Source organism: Marmota monax, unplaced genomic scaffold, assembly GCF_021218885.2.
Source record: "Marmota monax isolate L192 unplaced genomic scaffold, Marmota_monax_Labrador192_F-V1.1 WCK01_AAM20220418_F8-fsc00125, whole genome shotgun sequence".
Lineage (NCBI taxonomy): Eukaryota > Metazoa > Chordata > Mammalia > Rodentia > Sciuridae > Marmota > Marmota monax.
Window position 1 is genome coordinate 3,880,215 of NW_026695235.1, and position 22,816 is coordinate 3,903,030.

Sequence of the window (22,816 nt, forward strand, 5' to 3'; positions counted from 1 at the left end):
GAGACCTTCCACGTGAAAGTACTAAGGCTGGATGTTTTGGTGGAGGGGTTCTGAGCACGGCACCCACCACAGACCTTAGCCATAGCAACCTAAAAGAAAACTTTTATTCTGGTAAAATAGGTCCAAACCATAGGTCTGGACTATGAAAATATTTTAGAAGCCAGAGGACAATTTCTGTTTTACGTTATTAGCAGAGAACGAGATCCAGAAAAAGCTGTTGAGTGAAAAAACCTCATCGAGGTGTCCTCCAGTATGTTCCATTTTGCAAAAGGGGGAGACAGGCTGAGGATACAGTGCAGCGGCAGAGCACTCACCCAGCATGCGGGAGGTCCTGGAGTCCATCCCCAGAACAGTTAAGAAAAGGCCGGGGAGGGGGACTTTACATGTGATTATTAAACACCTGTTGCTTAAGGACGGGGTACATTCTGACAAATGTGTTGTAGTTGATTCTGTCACTGTCCTCACATCAGAGTGTTTACACAAACTAAGGCAGTGATGTCATTAGGCAATATAATGTTATGGGACAGAATCCATATGAAATCCATCGTTGGCTGAGGCATCCTGATGAGGCGTGTGACTGTACACAGAGCATCCCAAGACCCTGAAGGAATGTCTTCAGGCCTGGCGGTGGTTTCCTCTGCAGGAGGACAGGCAAGGCCGCGTTCACTCCTGTTCTATATACCTCTGTATTGTTTGCTCTTGCACAATAGGACCGTCAATCTACTATTTTCATAAACATTTTTTTCTTTAAAATTTCTGTTAGAAAATATAATGAACAAAGAAAGGCTAAGATAAATGACAGATTGTATAAACTGTGTAAATATAAGTTTAACTATATATAAGTAGGCACTGAAATATGAACAGGTATCTGTATGTCACATACTCTTCTAACTTAAAAACAAAACTTCAGTAGAAAAAGAGGTAAAACACACCTGGAAACTGCTGAGGTGTGGTGTAAAGTGGTGGTGAAGAGATGCTACAAGTTTTGAGCCAGGATGCCTGGGTATGAATCTTAGTACGACCTCAGTGCACCCTCAGGTGAGTTACTTAACTTCTCTGGGCCTTGGTCTCCTTGTGTGTAAAACAGACACTAATAGTACTGTCTGCTTAGTGCTGTGAGAATTAATGGAGTAAACACCTGTAAAGTGCCTGGATTATTATTTACTAGTATATAAATGTTAGCTTTGTCATTTAGTACACTTATGTATTAAGCATGCAAAAAGTTCACAGTCACAGATGATAAAGGAAATGCATAACAAAACCAGGAAATACCTTGTTTTGGGCTTGCCAAATGGGCACATGTTGGAAAAAAGATTGTAGGTCTCCAGGGTTGGCAAGGATGCTGGTGGAAGGTAAATGGCTACAGCCTTTTGAATGGTAATGTGTAGATTAATCTGTCCTCTCCCCTCCCCTCTCCTCTACTCTTCTTTCCTTTCTTTCTTTCAATTGAAACCAGGCCCTTGCACATGCTAGGCAATTCTCCACCTCTGAGCTATCCCCAGTCTGTTTTAAAATTTTATTTGGAGACAAGGTCTTGCTAAGTTGCCCAGGCTGATCTTAAACTTGTGATCCTCCTGCCTAAGCTTTCCAAGTGGCTGGGATTATAGATGGGTGCCACCTTGCCCAGCTACACTTTCTCTCTCTCTCTCTCTCTCTCTCTCTCTCTCTCTCTCTTTTTAGTGGTGCTGGGGACTGAACCCAGGGCCTTGTGCATGTAAGGCAAGCACTCTACCAACTGAGCTCTATCCCCAGTCCCTACACTTTCTCTTTAAATCATCAAATCCACCTTTAGGAATTTATTTTAAGGAAATAGTTAAAGAAATATTGAAAAATTGGAAACAACATAGAGTTTTTTGAGTGGAGAACTACTTGAACATATTGTGAGTCTGTCTTATGATGACATATTTTACAACCCTTCAAAGTGGTAGTATAGATCCATATGAAACAGATATAAAGTGATATGCTATAAGCCGTGTACAAAATGGTAGCATGATACAATTTTAATTTTTTAAAAATTTCATACATATGAATCCATTAACTAATACGTAGATAGAGGTTCTCTCCAGATGGGGAACTATGAATGACCTTTAGTATCTGGGTAACTTTCTGAATTTTCTAAATTTTATACATTGTAAATACTACTTTTACAACTAGAAAAATCGATGAACCTGTTTTCATTTTGGAACAAAGCAAATGAGTTCATACAATTAGCCGAGCAGGCTCCCTGTCTAGAATAGTGGTCCTTGGGCTCGTCTGCATCCCAGCATCATCTGGAGAGCTCCGGGAAATGCCTAAGCCAGAGTTCTACCCCAAGGATTCTGATATGGTTGGATGAGTCTTCAGGATTTTTCAAAGAGAGTCTCATGTGTAGTCAGGATTTGTGCTGAGGATGAGGTAGTTGCTTGGAATTAATTGGTGGATACACAAGATACAGAATATGTCAATTCAGTATGTCTCAGTTTGGGCACTACTTAGGACTTTAAGCCAAAGAATACCTTTGAGAAGAGATATTGTATGGGATAATGTTCATTTGAATTACTTGCCTGGGCAAGTACACTCTTGGCATTCTCCTGGTACCTTGTAAAAGTAGCTTAGGGGCTTTCTTTGTTTTAGGACAGAAGATGGTAACTATTTTTTGGGACCCCAAAGCCCTTTGAGAATCTGATGGCAATTGCTATGGCTTTCTAAGGGGCAGGGACTTTAAAGTGTTTCATTTATATCAGGTCATTTAGTCCTTCAAATAACCTTTAAAAAGAGGCACTATTTACATCTCTGTTTATCATAGGAGGCAATTGAGAACCAGGGCCTTCAAGCAACCAATGCAAAGTGTTATTGATCAGTGTGACACAGCAGGGATATTAACCAGGAGTCTAGCTCAGGAACTGGCACTCTAAACCACTAAACTTGGAAGAGTCTACTCAAAAAGCACACGTTTGCTGCAATGCACCCATCTGCATATAGTTTCATAGATGCATGGAGGCCCACATCTGTGCATGGACCCAGGAAAGAGCCATTCTCTATGGGATATCCATGCAGGGTGCAGACACTGTTCCCCAGTACCCAGCACTGCATGCTAATCCCCTCCCTCTGCAAGTGTACCCTGCCCAGTCTTGCACCTTAGTCTGAGTTCATGGGACACTGTACAGGTCTAACACTGGAATTCCATCCTAAGTTCCCTCGGGTGAGTTGAGCAGGTGGGAGAAGAGTTACAACTGGCTGCTGGCTGGGAATCTGGCTTTGGTCCCAGTCTCTGGGCCAAGTTTCTTTCTCTGTGAAATAGGGTAAAGGTTTTCAAAGAGAGACCCTGAGGTCCCTTCTGGCTCCATGGTTCTGTGTGCCTCCTGAAATCAATCCTGAGAGCTTGTCTGTATGGTTTAGAGTTCACCCTGGGAGGTCAGTGTTTTGCAGGACAGGTCACACAGCTTGCCCTGGGGATGTTCAAGGGTATGGGGTTGGGCTGAGGTTCAAGGGCAGGTTGCCTCTTGGTGGGACGCTTAAGCCCTCACTGAGCCCATGAAGAGGAGGGGTCTTCAAGGCCACTTGCTACAGTGGCCATCATGCTGTGTGCCATTGCCTGGTGGCGCTCAGAGCTGTGGTTGCCCAGGGGGGCACGGTTAGAAAAGGGTTGTGCCCTACCTCTGCTGGACTGTGTCCTCCAGGACAACGGACCCCAGGCCCACCCATGTTGCCTGTTGTCTTCTGTTTTCCTGTGTAGATCCTGGAGAACACTCCTGAAAACCACCCTGACCACAGCCACTTGAAACATGCCCTGGAGAAGGCCGAAGAGCTGTGTTCCCAAGTGAATGAGGGGGTGCGCGAGAAGGAGAACTCGGACCGGCTGGAGTGGATCCAAGCCCATGTGCAGTGTGAAGGCCTGTCGGAGGTAAGTGCCCCTGGGGCGGGACCTGGGCCTCCCCTCACTCAGCTTCTGTAGCCACCAAGAAGGAGGACAAGAAAAATCATGCACCATCCCCCCAGCCTACAGTTTCCTAATTCTCTCTCAATGGCTTCTTATCTGCTGTTTAATCTTGATAGATTTTTATTATAATCGTATTATTTCCTGTGGCCAACAGTTCTGTTTATTTTCTTCAGTCTGGTTTCTTTCTTGTGTCTTGTTCCTCGCTCAAGTGTTCATGCTTCTCATTTTTTTCTTAGCACATTGTAAACATATTCCTGTATATTCCAAATCCAGTACCTAAATACCTAAAGTTATGGGTCCGATACCTAAAGTTATGGGTCTTATTCTTTTGTCTGTTGTTTCTGTTCGCTCTTGCTAATCATACCTCGTTTTTTGGTATATATTGTGAGTACCTTTTCTTGCTGTACTGGGGATGCCGTGCTATGCTGGGAATGCTGGGTAAGTGCTCTGTCACTAAATGACACCGCCAGCCCCTGCAGTGTGATTCTTAACTGTGAATTCAACATTCCTAGGAACTTCACCTAAGGGCGTCTCTGCTGTCTGAAGTAGCATTCGTCATGAGATGATTGCTCCAGGATCACTCTAAATTATATTTAGAGCGTGTTTTGGGATCATATTAGTTGTGTGGATTGTGTGGTTGCCTGTGTGAGAGCTTCCTGGTGGTCACAAATTCCCAGAGGCACGTTTTCCTCCATTTTCACCAAAGTCAAAAGCAAAAAAGGTCTCTTGCTCATGCTTTCTGCACTTGAGTTTGCTTGTTATAGAAACCTTTTTGTGGAGATTTCCTGTTACATCCCTGACCTGGGTCCTGGAACATCTCCTCCTGTCTCTGTGCCCTACATAGCCATTAAAATGGAGATGCAGCATCACCAGATTCAGCTGAGACTCTAAGGACTAAACCTGACTTTGGGGCTTGATTATCTTTCAAGGATATAATTTTATTTTGGTTTTTGGCCTCTGCGTATTTTTAACTTTATTATTATTTATTTTTGCTGAATGCATTTAAAAAAATAGGATTTTTGTTGATTTTTAAAAAGCTTTTGTTGGTGAGTCATCCAGAGTATCTAGTCCACCATACTTCCAGAAATGGAAAGACGGAAGTGTCTTCTCTGACCTTTAATTCTTTTTTTTTTTGTCATTCAACTTTTTCTTTATTCTCATTCATCCTTTCTACTCGTTTTTTTTTTCTGTCTCTGTGTAAGTGTGCACGCACACACACGTACATGCACACACATACGCCTTGCACTAGGGTTTCCCAGTGTGCCCAGGGAGAACGTGTCCCCATCATCCACCCTCCCCATGGCTCTTCTCTCCTCTAAGCTTCAAAGACAGCACCTGGGTAAGTCACCACTGTGTGCCTTCCCGGCCCCACATCTGCCCATCTTCAGTGCAGGTGAGGGTTAGCAAAGCTAACCTGTGGAAACCAAGGTGAAGGCCATGGGTCCTCGTTTTGGAATCTAGGGATGGTCTTTGGTTGATTGGCTCTCTCTCATTCACTCATTCATCTAATAAACATTTATTGAGTATCTGCCGAGAGGCCATCACTTGATTCTAAACCCCAAAGACATAAAAAAAATAAGATGTGACCCATACACTCAAAGAGCCTATGGGCCTCCGGAGAGCTGGGGTTAAACTAATATTTACAACAAAATGGGAGAGTGATGAGCAGAGCTGGCTGGCAAGCGTGTGACGAGGAGGGACAGCTGTGCAGGTGTTCAGGGAGGCGCTGGACTAGGTGACCCCTGCCTGGACGTAGGAAGATGAAGCTCTCTCTCTAGTGAGGAATGGGGGGGTGTCTTGAGTGGCAGGGGAAGGGACAGCGGTGGAGAGCAACGATGGGCCCCACTGATTTAGGGAAGCTGAGGGCTGGCCAATAGGGCTACGTAGCGTTCAAGGATCGTTGCTTTGATGCTGGAGACAGAGGCCCTGACCGCTTCTGATGAGACGCTGAGATAGCAGAGTGCACTTTAGTAAGGGGCCCTCCCTGAGTCTCCATCAGAGGGTGCAGGGGCCTAGGTCTTCACCTGAGGATGTTAAGAATAAAATAGATTCTTGACATCTGATTTTTGAGGCTTATATCCCCCCTTTAAAACCAACTTATTGTCCTTCATCGACTGGACTTTCCTTGTTTTCATACCCAGCTTATGGTTGTCTTTATGGCATTCACAGTAAGAGGAAGGGAACAGGATGGCTTCTGATTTCTGTCTCATAACCACAGAGTGGCCCACATGTGGCCCAGAGCTGGATACACGCCAGTGATTAGTTTTCAGATGAATGCTGTTTCTGGCATTCTTGTCCAGAGACAGAGGAATGCGAAGACTCTTCCCAGTTCACACAGAGCCAGTGTTAACCTGGCCGCCTGAGAGCCATAAACTAGGAGTGTGAATGCAGGACATTCTCTAAATGACATTGGATCCAGGGACATTTGCCTTTTCTAGACTCACTGTCACCAAGTATCTTGAACTTGGCAAGCAAGAAGAGCCAGATTGGTCTCTTGGCTTCTGTTAAGAGTGCATGGGGTGAAGATTATTCTCTGAAGGCTCCTGTTGGGGTGTCCCCTTCAATCTTTCTCTCAGAGCTTTGGAGAGAGGTTAGAGGACATCCTTCCTCCACAGACCTGTTGAGTGGAACAGAGCGACGACTGCTCTTCTTGTTAACCTCTTTGGTCACAGAGGCACCACCAAATCTTTCTCCCACATTGGAGGTACACAGGCAGCCACCAGCATCTCTGGGAGATGCTTTTTGGGAGCTCCATTGCCCCTACACGGTCTGCTCGGAGAGGTCTAGAGGGATCACAGCTCTGGAAACCTGACCTTGAAGGCTGCTGTGTGGAGCACGGCCAGGGCAGATGTGGGCCCGGGCAGATGTGCAGGCAGGTGGAGACCATGAAGGTCCAGCATCTGCCTGGATCACCTCACTGCCTGGGACACAGCTGTGGTACCTGCTGCCTCATCCTCACCACTTGCTGTCAAATGGGACCTTTGTGGAATTGTCTCTACCTCAGCCCCCCTTTGCCCCTTTGCCCCTGCTGGTTGATGAGATCATCAACCCCAGGGAGATGTTACAGCCACATGTCAACACTCATAGCTGTCCCTAAGGGTTGGAAAGTGTCAGGGAGAGAGCTGTCCCCTTCACATTTTCAGAATGAGTTAGTTGGTTGGGATTTAATGTGCACGAGACAGTGTCTGTTGAGGTGTCTGTCACTAAGCACCCCTGAGTTTTGCCGTCACCCACATGCTAGGGGGCCTGAGAAGTTGCATTTGTCTTGTGGACTTATATAGGAGAGTCCCTGCTGCTTTCCAGAAAAAGGGGGCTTCTGTTTAAGCTGGCTTCTGCCACTCTGGTGCAGCACCTGACCCTGATGGTCATGAGGGTAGGAGCCAATGGGGTGGTTTCTCCAATAATCAAAAGGGAGAAACACACGCTTGGGAAGAGCCACAGGTTTACACCAGGACTCCTCTGGACACTTGGAATCCCCAGAACCATATCTTTGACTTTGACTTCTTGGCTCTGAAAGGTCTTCATAGCCATCCTGATTTGTGCCCAAGCTGCAGCTGATGGGGCCTGTCCATGGATTTTGATGGATCCCATCCTTCCGGGTGGAGAGAAACAAAAATAAAAGCATGACCTCCCTTTATTGTGTCTTCTTTGGATTTTGTTTTCCTTTCTCAGCAACTGGTGTTCAATTCAGTGACCAATTGCTTGGGGCCACGCAAGTTCCTGCACAGTGGGAAGCTGTACAAGGCCAAGAGCAACAAGGAACTGTACGGCTTCCTTTTCAATGACTTCCTCCTGCTGACCCAAATCACCAAGCCCTTGGGGTCTTCCGGCTCGGACAAAGTCTTCAGCCCCAAGTCTAACCTGCAATATAAAATGTACAAAACAGTAAGTTCTGTTTAGGGTGCACTAGCAGGGCTGGTGTGCTTGGGGAGGAAGGAGTTTCCAGAGGAGCCAGTTTGGGCAGAATTGGGGTTGTGGTGTGGAGGAGAAGGCAAAGGGATGAGCCAGGATTCAGGGTCATGCATTGCCAGTAACACACAATTCCACTGGTTACACATGGATTAGCTGCTCTGGGTCCCCAGGACATGACAGAGACATGCCTTGCCCCAGGGAGCTCAGGCCCCAGAGCGCAGTTGTGGCAGGCATGAAAAGGTTGGAGTAGAGGTACAGAACATCATCAGTCCAAGAGCCACTGCCACCTTCACGCCATCCTGAGTCTCCCGCCAAATCTCCCAAATCTCGAGGGAGCTTGAAACATCTGTGACCCTCCCACTTTATCAGCGAAAGCCCCCTGGAGCAGTCAACCTGTGGAGAGTTCCTCACGCTGTGTTGCCTGGTGTGCTCGCACGTGCATGGCTATGTTTGTGTGTCTCTGTGCCATGGAATATCATTTTTTTCTAAATTGTGTGAGGGTGTTTTTACTGAAGAATTTTCTCAGAAGCAGCAGTTAGCTTTATTGGGGGGCGGGGCGGGGGAGAGTGAAGTATTTTTGTAGACCTTTCCTTAGAAACCGCATGAAACTCCTCAGAGGGACTCACTTAGACATGGAGTTGGTGGGGACTGTGCTGTTCAGGATGCACTGTGGGAGAACAGACATTTAGATCTTACCTTGAAGGAATCAAATATACCTGCAGGATGAAAGGGACCCATAACCATAACTTGCAATATATCAAAATCAATATTAACACAGAATCCTTGTTCCAGAATAATTTACTGGAAACACACAAATCCTTAGTCTGGTTTACAGGACCACACCCTCAAACACACACATAGACCCTTTGTCTAGGCTACTGGACACACACGCATTCATGGTCAGTCTAGTTTACTGAAATACATACCCGCAGTCTTGCCTTCTCGAATGTTCTTGCACAAGCACACTCACCGGAATTTTCTAGAGCACACAGACCCCAGGCTGTTTTGTAAGACCTGTGCATTCTTACTTTACAGCCTATTTTCCTAAACGAGGTTCTAGTAAAATTACCCACTGACCCTTCTGGAGATGAACCCATCTTCCACATTTCCCACATCGACCGAGTCTACACCCTCCGAGCAGAAAGCATAAATGAACGGTAAGACCTGACACTCCCTATCACTGGGTGCAGGACACCTGCCAGCAATTCCCAACACCCCCCAGCTGCAACGCTATAAATTCTGGTGAGGATTGGGGAGAGTGTAATGTTTTTTTTTTTTTTTCTAGAGCTTCTCAAATTTGGTCACATGGCATGGATTTTTTTCAAAATAAAATGGATCGAAACTAATTATGCTTGAGAATATTTTTTAAAGAAATTTCAGCAGTCTTTTAGCAAAATGGAGCATCTTGGGTTTGCCCAGGTTTCCCAGGTGGCAGAGACCAACAGGAAGGTGATTTGGGGGTTAGCAGGAGCACCCACACCTGAATCCTCTTCCCCTGGCACACGGGGCTCATTTTGGATCCTTGGGCTGCGGGTTTTTGCTTCCAGTCCTATCTTAAGGCTCTGGTCCTGGAGCCAAGTGAAATAGATCATTTTCTGAAGGGTGAGCTTGACACAAGGCCAACAACTTCCAAAGAGCATGTGTGCCAAGCCGGAGAATTGGCTGAAGTTACTGTGCATATGGCTCAGAAAAACACGAAGGAGAAAGGCCAGGCCAAAGTGCTTCCTGCTGAGTGTCTTGCTCTTTCTTGGGAAGTGGTTCCCAGTCTGGGAAATGGTTTTTGTTTTTCCCTTGGGTGTGTTTGTAGGAGAGACGTTTCTGCCTTACTGGGTTGGGCAAATATGTGATGTTTTTCAACAAGGAAAAAAAGAGGAGTGGTACCTCCTCCAGGGTGTCTGTCATTTAACATAGACTTCCTTCCTGGGGACACAGATGCAGGTCTTTTACCCATGAGAACACCACTTTCTTACTAATGGTAGGGATAATAGCATCCTGTGACATTTCTTTTCCGAGCCTTTGTCATTAAAATCAAATGAACCAACGAGAGTCCTGGAAACAGAATTTGAACAGACCCGAAGCCTTTTTTTCCCTGAGTTCTGTTTGGCAACATTCTGTCTTTTCCCGTCCAAGGACTGCCTGGGTGCAGAAAATCAAAGCTGCTTCTGAGCTCTACATAGAGACTGAGAAAAAGAAGAGAGAGAAGGCGTACCTTGGTAAAGTATCTCCAGGTGGCAGGGCCCGAGGTTCCTGCAGAGCTGGAGTAGGAGAGCCATTTGGTTGGGCCCAGAATCCTTAGCGCTGGAGCTGTGCCTAGAAGTAGAGGGGTGCGTGAGATGGGATGGCAGTGGGCACAGGGTGGGGGTGCAGGCAAGGGGTAGAGGGAGGAGCCAGGAGCCAGGAAGCAAGGGTTTAAGGAGAGGAGGGGGGAAGTGCTTTGGATTGGGTGCAGGAAGGTCAACCGGGATAGACAGGCATCCCGTGTTGAAATGAAGCGTGTGTTTCCCTGCTGTCACAGTCCGTTCCCAAAGGGCAACAGGCATTGGAAGGTTGATGGTGAACGTTGTGGAAGGCATTGAGTTGAAGCCCTGCCGGTCACACGGTAAGGACCAAGGAAGCGTCCCCTGGCGTGCTGGGGGTTTCCCTGCATTTCCCACGCCCCCCAACCGACCTTAAATCAAGTTCTTAGCTTAAATTTTCTTCAGGAACTGGCTTTCATGGCACTTGTTAAAAAGCGGGAGGTTTTATTTGTTGGTGTGAATGCTTTCCATTCCTCTGCTTCTCTGGGGAATCTGACTGGCTGTGTCACAGTAGAGGTGACACATTGTGAGGCTGAGGACAGCAGACAGTTCAAAGGCCCACCCATCTAATTAGTTGCTCTCCATTTAAGTATGATACTGAGTTTGGGGAGTTTTCACCCAGATTTTGCACTTATTAAGTGTGACAGTGGAGGGGACAAATGAGGTGTCGTTCCCACCTGGCAGAGGCTTTTGTTTGCTCCAGGAAAGAGCAACCCATACTGCGAGGTGACCATGGGCTCCCAGTGCCACATCACCAAGACAATCCAGGACACTCTGAACCCCAAGTGGAATTCCAACTGCCAGTTCTTCATCAGAGACCTGGAACAGGAGGTCCTGTGCATCACCGTGTTCGAGAGGGACCAGTTCTCACCAGACGGTGAGTAAAAGGCAGTCCCGTGGCACCTCCCCTCCCTCCCTGTCCCTCGTCTTGCAGGGGTCCCTGTTTTCTCACCAGAGGACTTGGCCTTGGAACTCTCTGGGCTTCGCTCCTGAGGGATCAGGTTGACATAAGACAAGGTGATGCTGGGGATGTCCGAAGGGACAAGCACAGGACACACTGGTCTAGTTGTTCCCACTGCCTTAAATAAGGACAGTAGGATTTCCAAGGCAGGGACTGCAAAGAGGAGTACATCCAAGAGCCCCAGCATAGTTCTTTCACCCTTGACAAAAGACTATGGGATAGAACTGGCCAACAGAGTTGAAGGGACGTCAGCCCACAACAGGCACAGCAGAATCAGTCGGCATCCACCGGGTGACATTTCTGGTTAGGAAAAGGGATACTCCTTCCTCAGTTGGCTCTCCATCTCTGCTTTGAGCCTGGAGAAGAACAATCCCTGGCCAATGAATCCAAAATATTACCTGCTTTTCTTTCACCCCAGCAAAAGTCAGAGGGTAAGTTAAAAGATGATGGTTGTAATTATATTCCGAGGAGCATAATTAAGTGCCAGGAGTGAGCGCCTGTTGCTGGCAGCATCTGTGCAGAGGTTCAATGGCTCCACGTGGCCTTTGCCTCTTAGTTCTTCTGGTATGAACTATGCCAAGTGACTTACAAGCCCTGGGCTTGCCCAAAGACAGTCCCATAGCTGGTTGAATGCCAGCGCGGGGCCAACAATACTTTCTAAATATGTACAATTATGGTGTGTCAATCTTAAAAAAATATTAAGCAGAATAATTCATAAAAAACAACCCGCCCCCGCCCCCGCCCCCAAATACAATCTAATCCCAAACCTTCAGGTCTGTACGGCATTTCAGTGTGTGTGGACGATGTGTAATGATGCGATCAGGCATCACCTCAGACATTTATCATTTCTTTGTGTTGGGAACATTCAGAATCTTCTCTTTCTCTGTCTTTTAAATAATGAAACATCATGACACCCTGAGAGCTCCACGGGGGAGAAACTGGGAACCATGGTACTGTTCTTACTCCAAAGGTCAGAGGAAAGGGAGAGTAGGCAGCTCCTTGGGAGATTCGCAGGGTGACCCGTGCATGCCTGGAAGACAGGGATTCCTCCTGAGCAGGGTCTGTTTGTTCTCTTTTCAGATTTTTTGGGTCGGACCGAGATCCGTGTAGCTGACATCAAGAAAGACCAGGGTTCCAAGGGGCCAGTGACGAAGTGTCTGCTGCTGCACGAGGTCCCCACGGGAGAGATTGTGGTCCGCCTGGATCTGCAGTTGTTTGATGAGCCGTAAGGAGCGGCCTGGGCCACGCTCAGAGGCTGCACCTGCTGTCTGCAAATTGTGTTCTTTTTCTAAAAAATTATTATTTGGAGTTTAGCCACAGGACAATGGGACAGCAAAGAAGGGCCCCTCCAATCTAGGAATAATTCTCGACAATCCTGCTCCTTGAACAGTTTCTCATTTTATGAAAAAAAGCACTGTTTTCCTTCCTCCTCACTGTGGGTCTCACTGTGGCTTCTAGGGTCTCTGAATCTTCTAACCCTCAAGAAGGTTGGATTGGAACCTGGCCCATCCTTGGACTCGTGGCATGGGCCTGGTTACTGTAGAGTAGATTCCTAAATGCAGTGTCGGTTTTCTTGGAGAACTTGTGTGACCTCCTAATTCTCATGTCCATCAGCCCCTTCGTAGACTCCTTGGCCTATACCGCCCAGGCCTTGGTGTGTTTAGAAACAATTATGAGCTGGGCCTGGTGGTGCGCGCCTGTAATCCCAGCAGCTTGGGAGGCTGAGGCAGGAGGATCACGAGTTCAAAGCCAGCCTTGGCAACTTAATGAGGCTCTAGGCAGCAAGACCCTGTCTCCAAATAAAATATAAATAAAAGGCTGGGGATATGGCTTAGTGGTTGAGTGCCCCTGGGTTCAATCCCTAGTACAAAAAAGAAAGAAAGAAAGAAACAATTAGGATGGATTTGTATGGCTTCAGAATCTCATTCCCCTGCAGGGAAATGCTCTCTGGGATCTATTGCTCTGTGTGATAGTCTCCTAATTGAACTCTAACTAAGCTCTTTGAAGAGCTAGTCCCTGGAAGATTCCAGCATGTCTGCTGTTCCAGCTGTTCCATTCTCCTCTAGGCCCCGGAATTGATATGTCAGTGAAAGCACACAATGTACCTTCCGGTGATTCAGTTCGGATTCCTGGTGTGCGTGGAAGGTGGCACAGAAGCTCATCATCTACAAAGTCGTGCTTTGCTGGGTTAGATCACTGCCTGTTGCTGGGAAGGCAACTGTGTGACGTCATTGAATCCTGGTTGCCAGCCCTTGTTGGAAAGTTTTATTTTGGCTTGGAGGCCTGTGACGTTCCATGACAAGAGTCACTGCTGGTGACCAGGTCTGAGCCTATTCTCTGATCAAATGTACCAGAGGGAAATTTCAGAAGCAGTCTTTGATAGGTTCCTAAAAATGGTAGGTCCTGCACCCCTAAGATTTAAAAAGGAAAGATGACAAACTGGAGGTGGAGTGGGAAGGTGTGAAGGATGCCCATCATGTGGTGAGGAGTGTGCCCACAGCTCTGGGGAGGAAGAGCCACACTCTTCTTGGGCTGCGTCAGACACAGGCCAGCCTCTCGGGTGGAATACGGGCGTTTGCTGCCAGAGTCAGGGGTACGACTGTGTACCAAGCTACTTAGTGTTCTCCCTTGAATTCCAGGAGGGCAGCTGATTAATTAGAATACCTTGATTTGCTAATGAGAAGTGTGGGCCATATTTTGTTTGCATGTTGATGTTCTCATAATTGCAGCTCGTTGTGGTCATGAGGTATCCTTTGCATGTCCTCTTGGTACTAGAGTCTAGCTTTCCTGTGTTGGATGGTATTCTGAAATTTGACTGTAGGTCCTTAGAATTTCATTAGGGTTGTAGCAGTGTTTTCACAATGATCGTGGCAGAGTACCCACTTCTTTGGGAACTGAATGCGTAGAGTTATTGCTTCTGGTAAGAGCCCTGTCCTAGTTCAAGCAGTTTTTAAAACGTGTGTGTTGGAAAGAATAACAAAGTTTACATTTCATACTTTTAAGAAACACTTTATTATTTATTTATGAAGATAGTGTAGAATTTTGTATCAGACATAAGTATTTTTTGAAACAAGCAGATAAACCCTTTAGTTAGAAACTTTCAACTGAACATGTTGTAGAGTAAGTTCAACTTCAGGCATGCATTTCTTTACCACTTCCCGGCAGAAAACATGGTTAAAATACTTTGTGTTTTTTGATGTTGTTAAGAAACTCTCTTAAATCTATAAATAGACATGTAATTCGTGTGTTCCTATTTCTATACCCAACAGAGTTTGTTCGTTGTGTTTATGAGGGACATGTTACCATAGTAGGAAAAAAAATGTATTAAATGTTAAGTGGGATAGTGTTGGATCACCATTCCAATCCCTTTCTTTCTGTTCTCCCTTTTCTTCCTTCATTGACTTTATTTTCGTATTAATGTTGGACATCTCTGCTCCTGTAGGGAGTGTGTGGTATGCACAATGATAAACCTCTTAAAATCTTTTAGATTCCAGGTCTCCTACTGGTAGAATCCCATTATTGGAATTATGTAGCATGAAAAAGCAATATGTGGTCTTTTTTTCCCACGTGACTCTATGGCGCATCCTTGAGATGCTTCTCAGCCTAGCGAGTTCTGGATGAGTGTCCTTGTATTTTCTGGTGTGATTTGTAATGTGACCCATGGTATTATGAATGCGTTGGGCTGTCCCTCCAACCTGGCTGTGACTGAGAGTAGTGTTGGGGAGGCAGGAATATGGGTGATGCATGGAGCCTTGAGCCCTTGGCCCTCTATTCCTTCACTTCTCTCTTTCTGCTGTCTGGGCTACATTTCACAGAGATGAAATGCCCTGGGCATGAAGGAGTCTGTCGCCTGGCTCTTTGCTTTCTAACTACAGGGTTTCTCTAGGCGTGCTTCCTGACATCCCGATACAGCCTTTTAGACACCGCTGCAAGTGTTCCTCTTCTCTGAGCCACACTGCTAGTTCCTCCTGTGCTGACATCCTCTCACCCAGAAAGGAGCTTTCCTGGTTACATGCTATGCTCTGACCCTCAGAAAGCCCTGAGGATTATCCTGAGCACAGGAGATCTTGGACCTTCTTCCTAGACCTGCTGTCTCACAGGGTCATTCCACATCCTGGTCCTTCTGGGTCAGGGCTGCCCTGGCTGATATTTTCTCTCCTGGCCTGTAAACAGAATCCTCTCCTAGAATCAGGACCATGAGAGCCTAAAGACATATTGTGGTTCATTCAGGTCCAGGTCTGACCTAATGGGGAAGAGAGAACATTCTAGGCTTGGGTTACCAGGAATGCTCCAGAATTGGGGCCAGTCTTCCCTGTTTCACTGCTTGCATAACATGTCTCTGTCCTCTGATAGCAGAGGAGAAAGCTCTGCTCCCAAAGAACATTAGTGGAATAGGGGGCATTTTTTTTTCTTTGCTTTTGATCTAGATCTATGCAAATACTCCATTTCATCTGGTTGGGTTGACTTGAACTTAAGTGAAAAAAAAATTCCCATCAAAAAATGGTAAATTGACCGCTTTACTATGCCTTACCTTGGTGACCTGATGCCAACACCCCAGGTGTCCTTGGGGGTGTGCCCTAGGATCAGGGGGACTGGGGAAGGATGATAGAGGTCGACCTTTCAAGGCTGACCATCTCTCCAGAAGCTGGCTGAGGCACACAGAGAGGATGTTCTAGTCTTTGGGGACTGGAGATCAAGAGATAGATGGAGAAGGTACTTCTGGTTGAATTTGAAAGGTGGAGATCCTAGAGTATATTTTAGACTTTTCTAGAACCTCATAGGGGAGAAAAAAACTATTTCTCCTCCAAGGATTTTTTTTCCCCTAGTTTGTCAGGTCTTTTTGGTTCATAGGAAGAAAATTTGGGTGTATAAAAACTAAGAATTTCCACTGGAAACGAAGTGCAATTTGATTGACTTGATTCACCTTTCCTTTCAGATTTGAGATCGCTTTGAGCTGACAGGGCACTTACACATGGACACCTGGAATACTTTTCAGATAACGGGGTCCTTTCAGGCTTGTGGTCAGTGTGAGGTTAGCAGTTGGTCTGCTTATTCCCAGGCGCTCGCCCTGTGAGTTGAGAGTGTCTTGTGCCAGAGTAAGGGGGTGAAGACAAACAGGACTTGATGTCTTTGTTTTGCTTTTAGGTGAAAGAGCTTCAGCTCACACCAGCAGAGGCACTATGGGTGGCTGAGGCACACAGAGAGGATGTTCTAGTCTTTGGGGGCCGGAGATCAAGGGATAGATGGAGGGAGAAGGTACTTTTGGTTGAATTTGAAAGGTGGAGTGAAGCCCTCAGTGTGGTCCAGGCCACCCTAAGAAGCATTTGGTAGAACTAATGCCTCTTTTTTTGGCACCCTGGGGTGTTGGACTCCCTGACAGGGACTTTCCCTCACTGCTGGGGACAGCAGGTGTCAGATGCCAATATTCAACTAGCCACTTAGTACTTTGTAAATGGATTTGGGATGTTCAGTCTCCTCCTTTTCCCTGGCCCCGCAACATCAGACTCTTGTGTTTCTCTGTGCTTCGGATTCATTTGCTTTAAGGATACTCTGGAGATGGCATTTCTGAGAAGGCTGGCTCAGGGTTGGTTGGCCAGGCTCTTGTTCTGGGATCAATTGTAGGGACACAGACAGGCTGTGTGTACTGGTAGGTGCTTCCCCAGAACAGCCCTGAGCTCCCTGGACTAGTACAAGAGGGTCAGGCATCCCAGCGAGTGACCCGAGACCTTCATCTGTCAACCCATCTCTGTCCTGTGCATGAACACGTAGTTCTCTTGAGGGAGGGTCAGGGCTTGAAAAATGAGGATATTTTCTCTTCTTTTCTTCCTACCCACCCTGTAATTGCCTACCTGCTTTGGGCCCCCTTTCAGAGGAAGGCAGGCCTGTTCGCAAGAGTGAGGAAGCACTCACAGTAAAGCAGCAGGGGGAGAGGAAAAAGAGACTCCTCAGTCTCTTTTTCCAAAACAGGCTGTCAAGTAGTCCTGGGCCATTGGCCTTCCAGGCTTAAATGGGCCATATCAAGGCTGTCGGGGATGCCAAGTGGCTCACCTGCTGAGACGGAGAAGTACTCCTTTAGGGAGCTCCAGTCAGGGGGCTTGTTTGCAACTCTTGACCCCGTGGTCCCTTTCTTTGATGAAGAAGTGGCTCCACCTGTTCTTGTCACTGTGGCTTGTACCTCCAGTGCAGCAGTCCCTAGAACCAGGCCAGCTTGCTGGAGTGATGAGTTCCCATGAGCTCTTGAGTCTATTTTGAATGGTCCTACCAATTAATGTTGCCCTGTAAGGGGTTCAAAGGAATAATGAGGGCCTCTTATGTAAGGTCTGATTCAGAGGAAGCAACTGGCTGGTTGGCAGAAAGACTCACCCCCAGCTTCCTCTCCTGCATAAGGCTCCTACTTTCCTACCTAGAAGACAGACATTTATTTGAGCTAGAGGAAAGGAAAGTTCCAGAACCCATTTCTTCACCTTCCATTGTATTTGACCCATGTGTCTAGGTCATCCGATTCTACTGACTTTATATCTGTAGGAGCCAGAAGGACTCCATCCCTGACCAGGAAGTGTAACCGGGTGAAAGATGGAACCCAGTTGAAATACTCTCTGATTCTGGAGCATTAAAACCTGGGTGCCAACACACTGGACAGTCTTTTCTCTGGGTAGTCACCTCTTGGTGACATGTGAAGCTATATGCATTGTTCATTCAGGGAGTCCCCCTCCTGGCCTGGGAGGGGGACTGGAGGCAGTGGGAATTTCCTTCCTTCACAGCTGTCAAGCCTAATTGTAGATCTGATTTTAAGTCATTTAAATTACACCCAGTGCTTATAAAAACTCACCTCCAAATTATGACTTCCGTTTCTTGCAGAATCAATCAGTTCCATTAAAGGGAACCTCTACTCTGGTCTTGGAAGCCAGACGGCAGTCACATAATCATTTTTCAACTATGTGTGTTGTCATATATATCAGGGCAAATCTGCCCCTACTGTGGTGTTTTGTGAGCCTCTGTTTTCATGGGATTCTGTTCTGTTTTCTATACCATCATATACTATCATCTGATGAGTGTATTTAATATTCAAAGCCCACCAAGTAAAAGCGTGTTCAGAAGTGGGCTGAAAAAGGCCAGCATCCCTCTATTTCATGAGAACTTTTTAATGCAGTGGAAGGAATGCCTGTTTTCTTCTTCTGGAACTCTGCTTTTATACTTCTGACATTTATAAGAGTAACCTTGCTTCTGTTCTTTTGCCTCTTAAATCTCTTCTTTCCTCCTGTTTCAGTTTGGAAACGGAGCTGGAGCCTTGGGCAGATAGGATCCCAAGAGAGGGTGGTGGCTTAGCAACGTCTGGTTGAGTGGCAGCAGCTGTCTTCTGTCCACTGTCCCTGCTGGGGGGTGAAGGGGGTCTGTGTGTGCTGGACACTCGCTGGTCCCACTGGTGGGTCCCAAGGTACTGGCGCCACCTGCTGCAGGTCCAGGGCATTGCTCTTGTGTAAATTGCAGAAGGAAACCTAGGGAGACCTTGCTCTTCGTGGTCAGAGATCCTTAGCCCTCCTGCCTTTCTGCATCTGCTTCAGTGGGGGTCTATGGGACTCATCCCTTTAAAGACCTAAGTCAGACGTGTCCCCACTATCGGGAGGGCTTTGGGCAGGCCTCTGGAGGCGGCCTCATTCCTGAAGTTAGGTTTGCTTTACTTGGAGTCTCTACTTGCAGACTTTGACTTCTGGAATTTTCAATGGCATGAAGTAGTGGGGTACAGTGGCTTGTTGTGGTCTGTGCTTATGTTTATATGTTTGGGGGTGCTTGTGTGTGCATGTGTGTTTGTGTGTGTGTGTGTGTGTGTGTGTGTGTGTGTGTGATGCACCAGGAGGTGGGAATGGATGTGTGGACTGAAGAGGGGCCAGGACACGTGCTCTTCCACCCTTTTTCTAGGCGCGTTGACAACCAGCTCAGAATCTGTGGGCCCAGCCCGCTCATTCCCCATGATGAAGAACTTCAAGATGGCGCCAGCAGAGCATTAGGCTCTCTGCGTGCAGGGCCCTTGGTGTCTCCGGCTGCTCACTATGATACGAGCGCTAGCCATGCTGTATTTTCAGTTGGTTCTTAAGCAGGGGACTTCATCTTGTGTCTTTTTTCTGTGGAAGGTCCCCCTGGCAGGCTTCATAGAGCTGGGTTGATGTATTCGTCATCATATCTGCGTCTAGTTTCTAAAAGCACAAATGGCCTGGACTAATTTGGAGATAGAAAACCCAAGCCCCAAAGCATCCCAGAGCCAGGGAGGGAGTGTCACTCAGGGTGACAGGAGCTGGTCTGTGGTCTCCCAGTCCAGGGCATGCCATCAGATGCCAAGAGGCCTTTGAGCTTCTACCATCAAACTCACTACTTTGAAATGAGACTCTTCCTCTGGGGGTTAGTCACCCACCAGGGCATTTCTTCCAATTCCTGGTGGACAGTGAGGCTTTCCCAAGCCTCGCTTATCCTTTCTCACTTATCCTTTCTGTTTTCAAGGATAAGTGAGAAAGGTCCTAGAGGACTCAGTGACCCTTCCTCAGTGGCTGGACACTTGTTCTAATGGGAGCCTCAGCTGAGGGCTTCTGAGAGGCAGCAGCCTCCCAGCTAGATCCCCTGCATAGGATTCCCTGTGGAGAGGTGATCTGACTTTTAGGTAGGTTGGTGCTTGCAGAGAGGAGAGGCCCTGTTGTGTGAGTAGCCTGGAGACCTAGAAGACCATGGTCCCAGGGAGGTCTGATGACCATGGAGCTGGTCTTCCTGGCTGGTATGTGGATTTCCTTCACAAGCTTTTGCTTTCACTGGGCCGGATGCTCCAACTTCTGCTCTTCTTGCTTTTTGCAAATGGAGTCCCATTTCTACCCACGTAGAGCAATAATTCTTATTGTGTCAAACAAATTGCAAACCTAGCTCATGTGGAGTAAGTCACCTTGAATGAAATAACACACTACAGTTTTGTTTCCACATTTCATACAGTCTTCCAAACTACGGAAGGTCCAGAAAGGTTCTCTAGAGGCATTGAATTAATATGGTGTCAGCGTCAATTTTAACGAATGAATATTTTGAGATATATTTTATAATCAACATCTTTAATATGTTATCTGCTAAATAGTCACTGTGTCAGAAAGTAGATATTTTAGAAAGATCTTAACGATGTTTAGTTTTAGATGTGCATTTAAAGCGTATATTTCCAGTAACCCAAGTATTAGTCTCAGACTTTGTTGGCTGTGGTACCCCCAGCTGGAGTCTGTGCACCCCCTGCCCCTCATAGCTCTGCATATGAGGAACTGACTACCATTTCACCCCTGTGCACTGCCTTAGCTCCAACAGCTTTGTACCCTCACAAACATAGGTGGCACACATATGTGTAAATACATGTATACAAATGAGAGACCACTACACAATGTCCTATGTATGATAATCAGCTCATGGTTTCTGGTTTTCTGCATTTTGTGCTGTTTATAGCTAAGAAAAAAAAATGCAGAATTCTCCATAATGTGAAAAAGGTCATGCTCTTTAGAAGGTTAGTTGTGAACTCTCTGCTGTACGTTTATGGGAATGACCGTGACTAAATGTATATACTGTGTGTAAGACTCTGCTGTTACATGTTGCATAAACTAACACAGATTGTGTCATCTAAAATATTCAACCTGTTATTGTAAAATGTGATTTGTCATTGAGAGATTATTTTTCTGTATGTATATGAGAGTATTTTAGGAATCTAATTTAAGTGCATAAAACTATAGGAAAAAAGTAAAACTATTCCAGGAGTAGAAAATGCTTCATCAGATTACTTGGGTTCAACCCAACTAAATTTCTTATATTTAAAAAAAATCCAAGTTGTATATGTTTAGGAATTCAAAGGAGTGGGATTTTTCCTGCAGAGAATGTGATGAATTTCAATGAAATTGGGTGTGATAGAATGAAGTGTCCTGTAACCATGACCTTGGATGAGGTCGGTGTCCATGTGGCATTAGAATGAATTCATACAGACGGTGTACTCTGGAGGGTGGGTATGTCTTCCACCAGGTCTCATGCCACAGAAGCTTCCTTGAGTTCTAGTGAGGGTCAGGAATCTGGGGTGACCCAGCCATCCCCTCAGAGAGGTCAGGAGCATTCGGGGAGGCCACTTCTTGGCTTTCTGGTCACCCTTCCCACTTCTCTCTCTGGGTGGATTCAGACACCTCTTTAGTGTTTGCATTTTCCTTGAGATGTCCTGGTGCGGCCTCACCCTCTCTAGCCTGCCCCATGGGTGGGAGGTGAAGTTGAGGGCTCTGGGCTGAGCTGTTTGTGGACAGGCAGTGTCCTTGATGAGGCCTTGGGGGCAAGAGGCCTTCCTCTCCTTCCCTACACCTTTCCCAGAAAAGTACCAAGAATCCACGCTGCTTCTGGGGCACAGGTCTGTGCTTATTTACATGACCACCAGAAACGTCCTGTGCGGGTGACACAGGCAGGGTTCGTCTAAACCTGAAGAGAAGCATGCAAAAGTGGCTTCACGAGGTGGTGGCCCCAGAAATGCTTCCTTGATGGGTTTTTGGTGACTGGGGCATTGAGTTGTCATCACTGTGTGTGGAAAGCTCGGGGCCCCTGGATTGAAAGGATAAAGGTATGCGCCTTAGGTTTTTAGCATTTCTTTCAATTAGGTGTGTGCCTCTTAATGTTGCTAAGCAACCATCAGAGTCTCCTGTTGGTGGCCTGACGTGGAACATGTGAGTCTAAGCGGACTTTAGGGTTGTGGAAACCTGGGATTTCGGAAACCTAACTGGAATCTGTTGAGGCATATGAATCACCTACAAATCACCTTAAGAAACTGTCCATGTGACTGTAACAGCCTTTGATCCCAAAGGTGGAGCTGTTTAGCGATCTCTTTGTGAGTGCAGCCCAGGAAGGCCATGTCAGGCCAGGATGCAGAAGGCAAGGTCTGACCCCCTTGCCCAGAAATGGCCCTGGTGCTCCTCCCCCAGCACGAAGCCCTCTTGGCTGGGGCGCCAGTAGTATGGGGAGAGTCAGCCAGTCAGCTGCTACCTGGACCTGGTTGATCTAAAAAAGAGTCTGCAGACCAGAAAAGCCAGAACGTGGGCCCTTCCCAGTGGGGCTGCACGAGCCCTCAGTTAGCCTTTGCCTGTGCAGAAGAATGTAATCGAGCGTAACAGGAGTGCTGTGTCCCAGTGACTAGTGGCCACAGTGCCAGTGGCGTGTTGCTCCCCTCATGCCCTGCCCAGGGGTAGGGCTAGGCCACCCCCTTGGAGGATGTCCTGTTGATTGTAATATACTTCTGTTGCCAAATAATGGTACTATTTAATTTTCTGTAAAAGGGAGACTATATTGTCTGTTATGTAATGTTTGTGGAGTTCTAAAAACTACTAGACACTACTGTAAATTGTAGACCTACGTATTTGTCTAAGGTTTGATAAAGCAGGGCCAAAACATTAGGTTTCTCTTTTTGTTCATTTAAAAGAAATTGGGGTTGTTTTGCTGTTTGAGTGTTTCTTTGGCACCTTATTTTGTGTGAAATGTTAAATTTTACCAATTCAGATTATGGTAACTGAGGGGTTTTTTGTTATTGTTTTGTTTTTGTTTTTTCTTTAAACCAGTAACAACATCAATACAAATTACTATTCCCGTGCATCTTGAACCTAGAAAGAACAATCTCTTCAAAACAATTCTTTGGTCATTTTGACCCTTATGGTTTAAATTCACATAGTTCATGAATAAAATGAGAAAAGCAACCTT

General features: G+C 46.5%; 1 protein-coding gene across 7 annotated transcripts in view; it reads left to right on the forward strand.

Annotated features, from left to right (window-relative positions):
- Itsn1 (intersectin 1) overlaps nt 1-22,816 on the forward strand; it is a 217,902-nt gene extending 195,086 nt beyond the window's left edge. For 3 of the 7 annotated variants that reach the window (XM_058577266.1, XM_046438908.2, XM_058577267.1), the window contains 7 exons: nt 3,716-3,883; nt 7,592-7,804; nt 8,867-8,988; nt 9,962-10,044; nt 10,347-10,430; nt 10,832-11,005; nt 12,170-22,816. In XM_058577266.1, the coding sequence (XP_058433249.1) occupies nt 3,716-3,883; nt 7,592-7,804; nt 8,867-8,988; nt 9,962-10,044; nt 10,347-10,430; nt 10,832-11,005; nt 12,170-12,318 (993 nt within the window). In that variant the 3' untranslated portion in view covers nt 12,319-22,816. Of the gene's footprint in view, nt 1-3,715; nt 3,884-7,591; nt 7,805-8,866; nt 8,989-9,116; nt 9,193-9,961; nt 10,156-10,346; nt 10,431-10,831; nt 11,006-12,169 lie in introns of those variants that run through there. The other 4 variants (XM_058577268.1, XM_058577269.1, XM_058577270.1 and 1 more) reach the window with 4 other exon arrangements.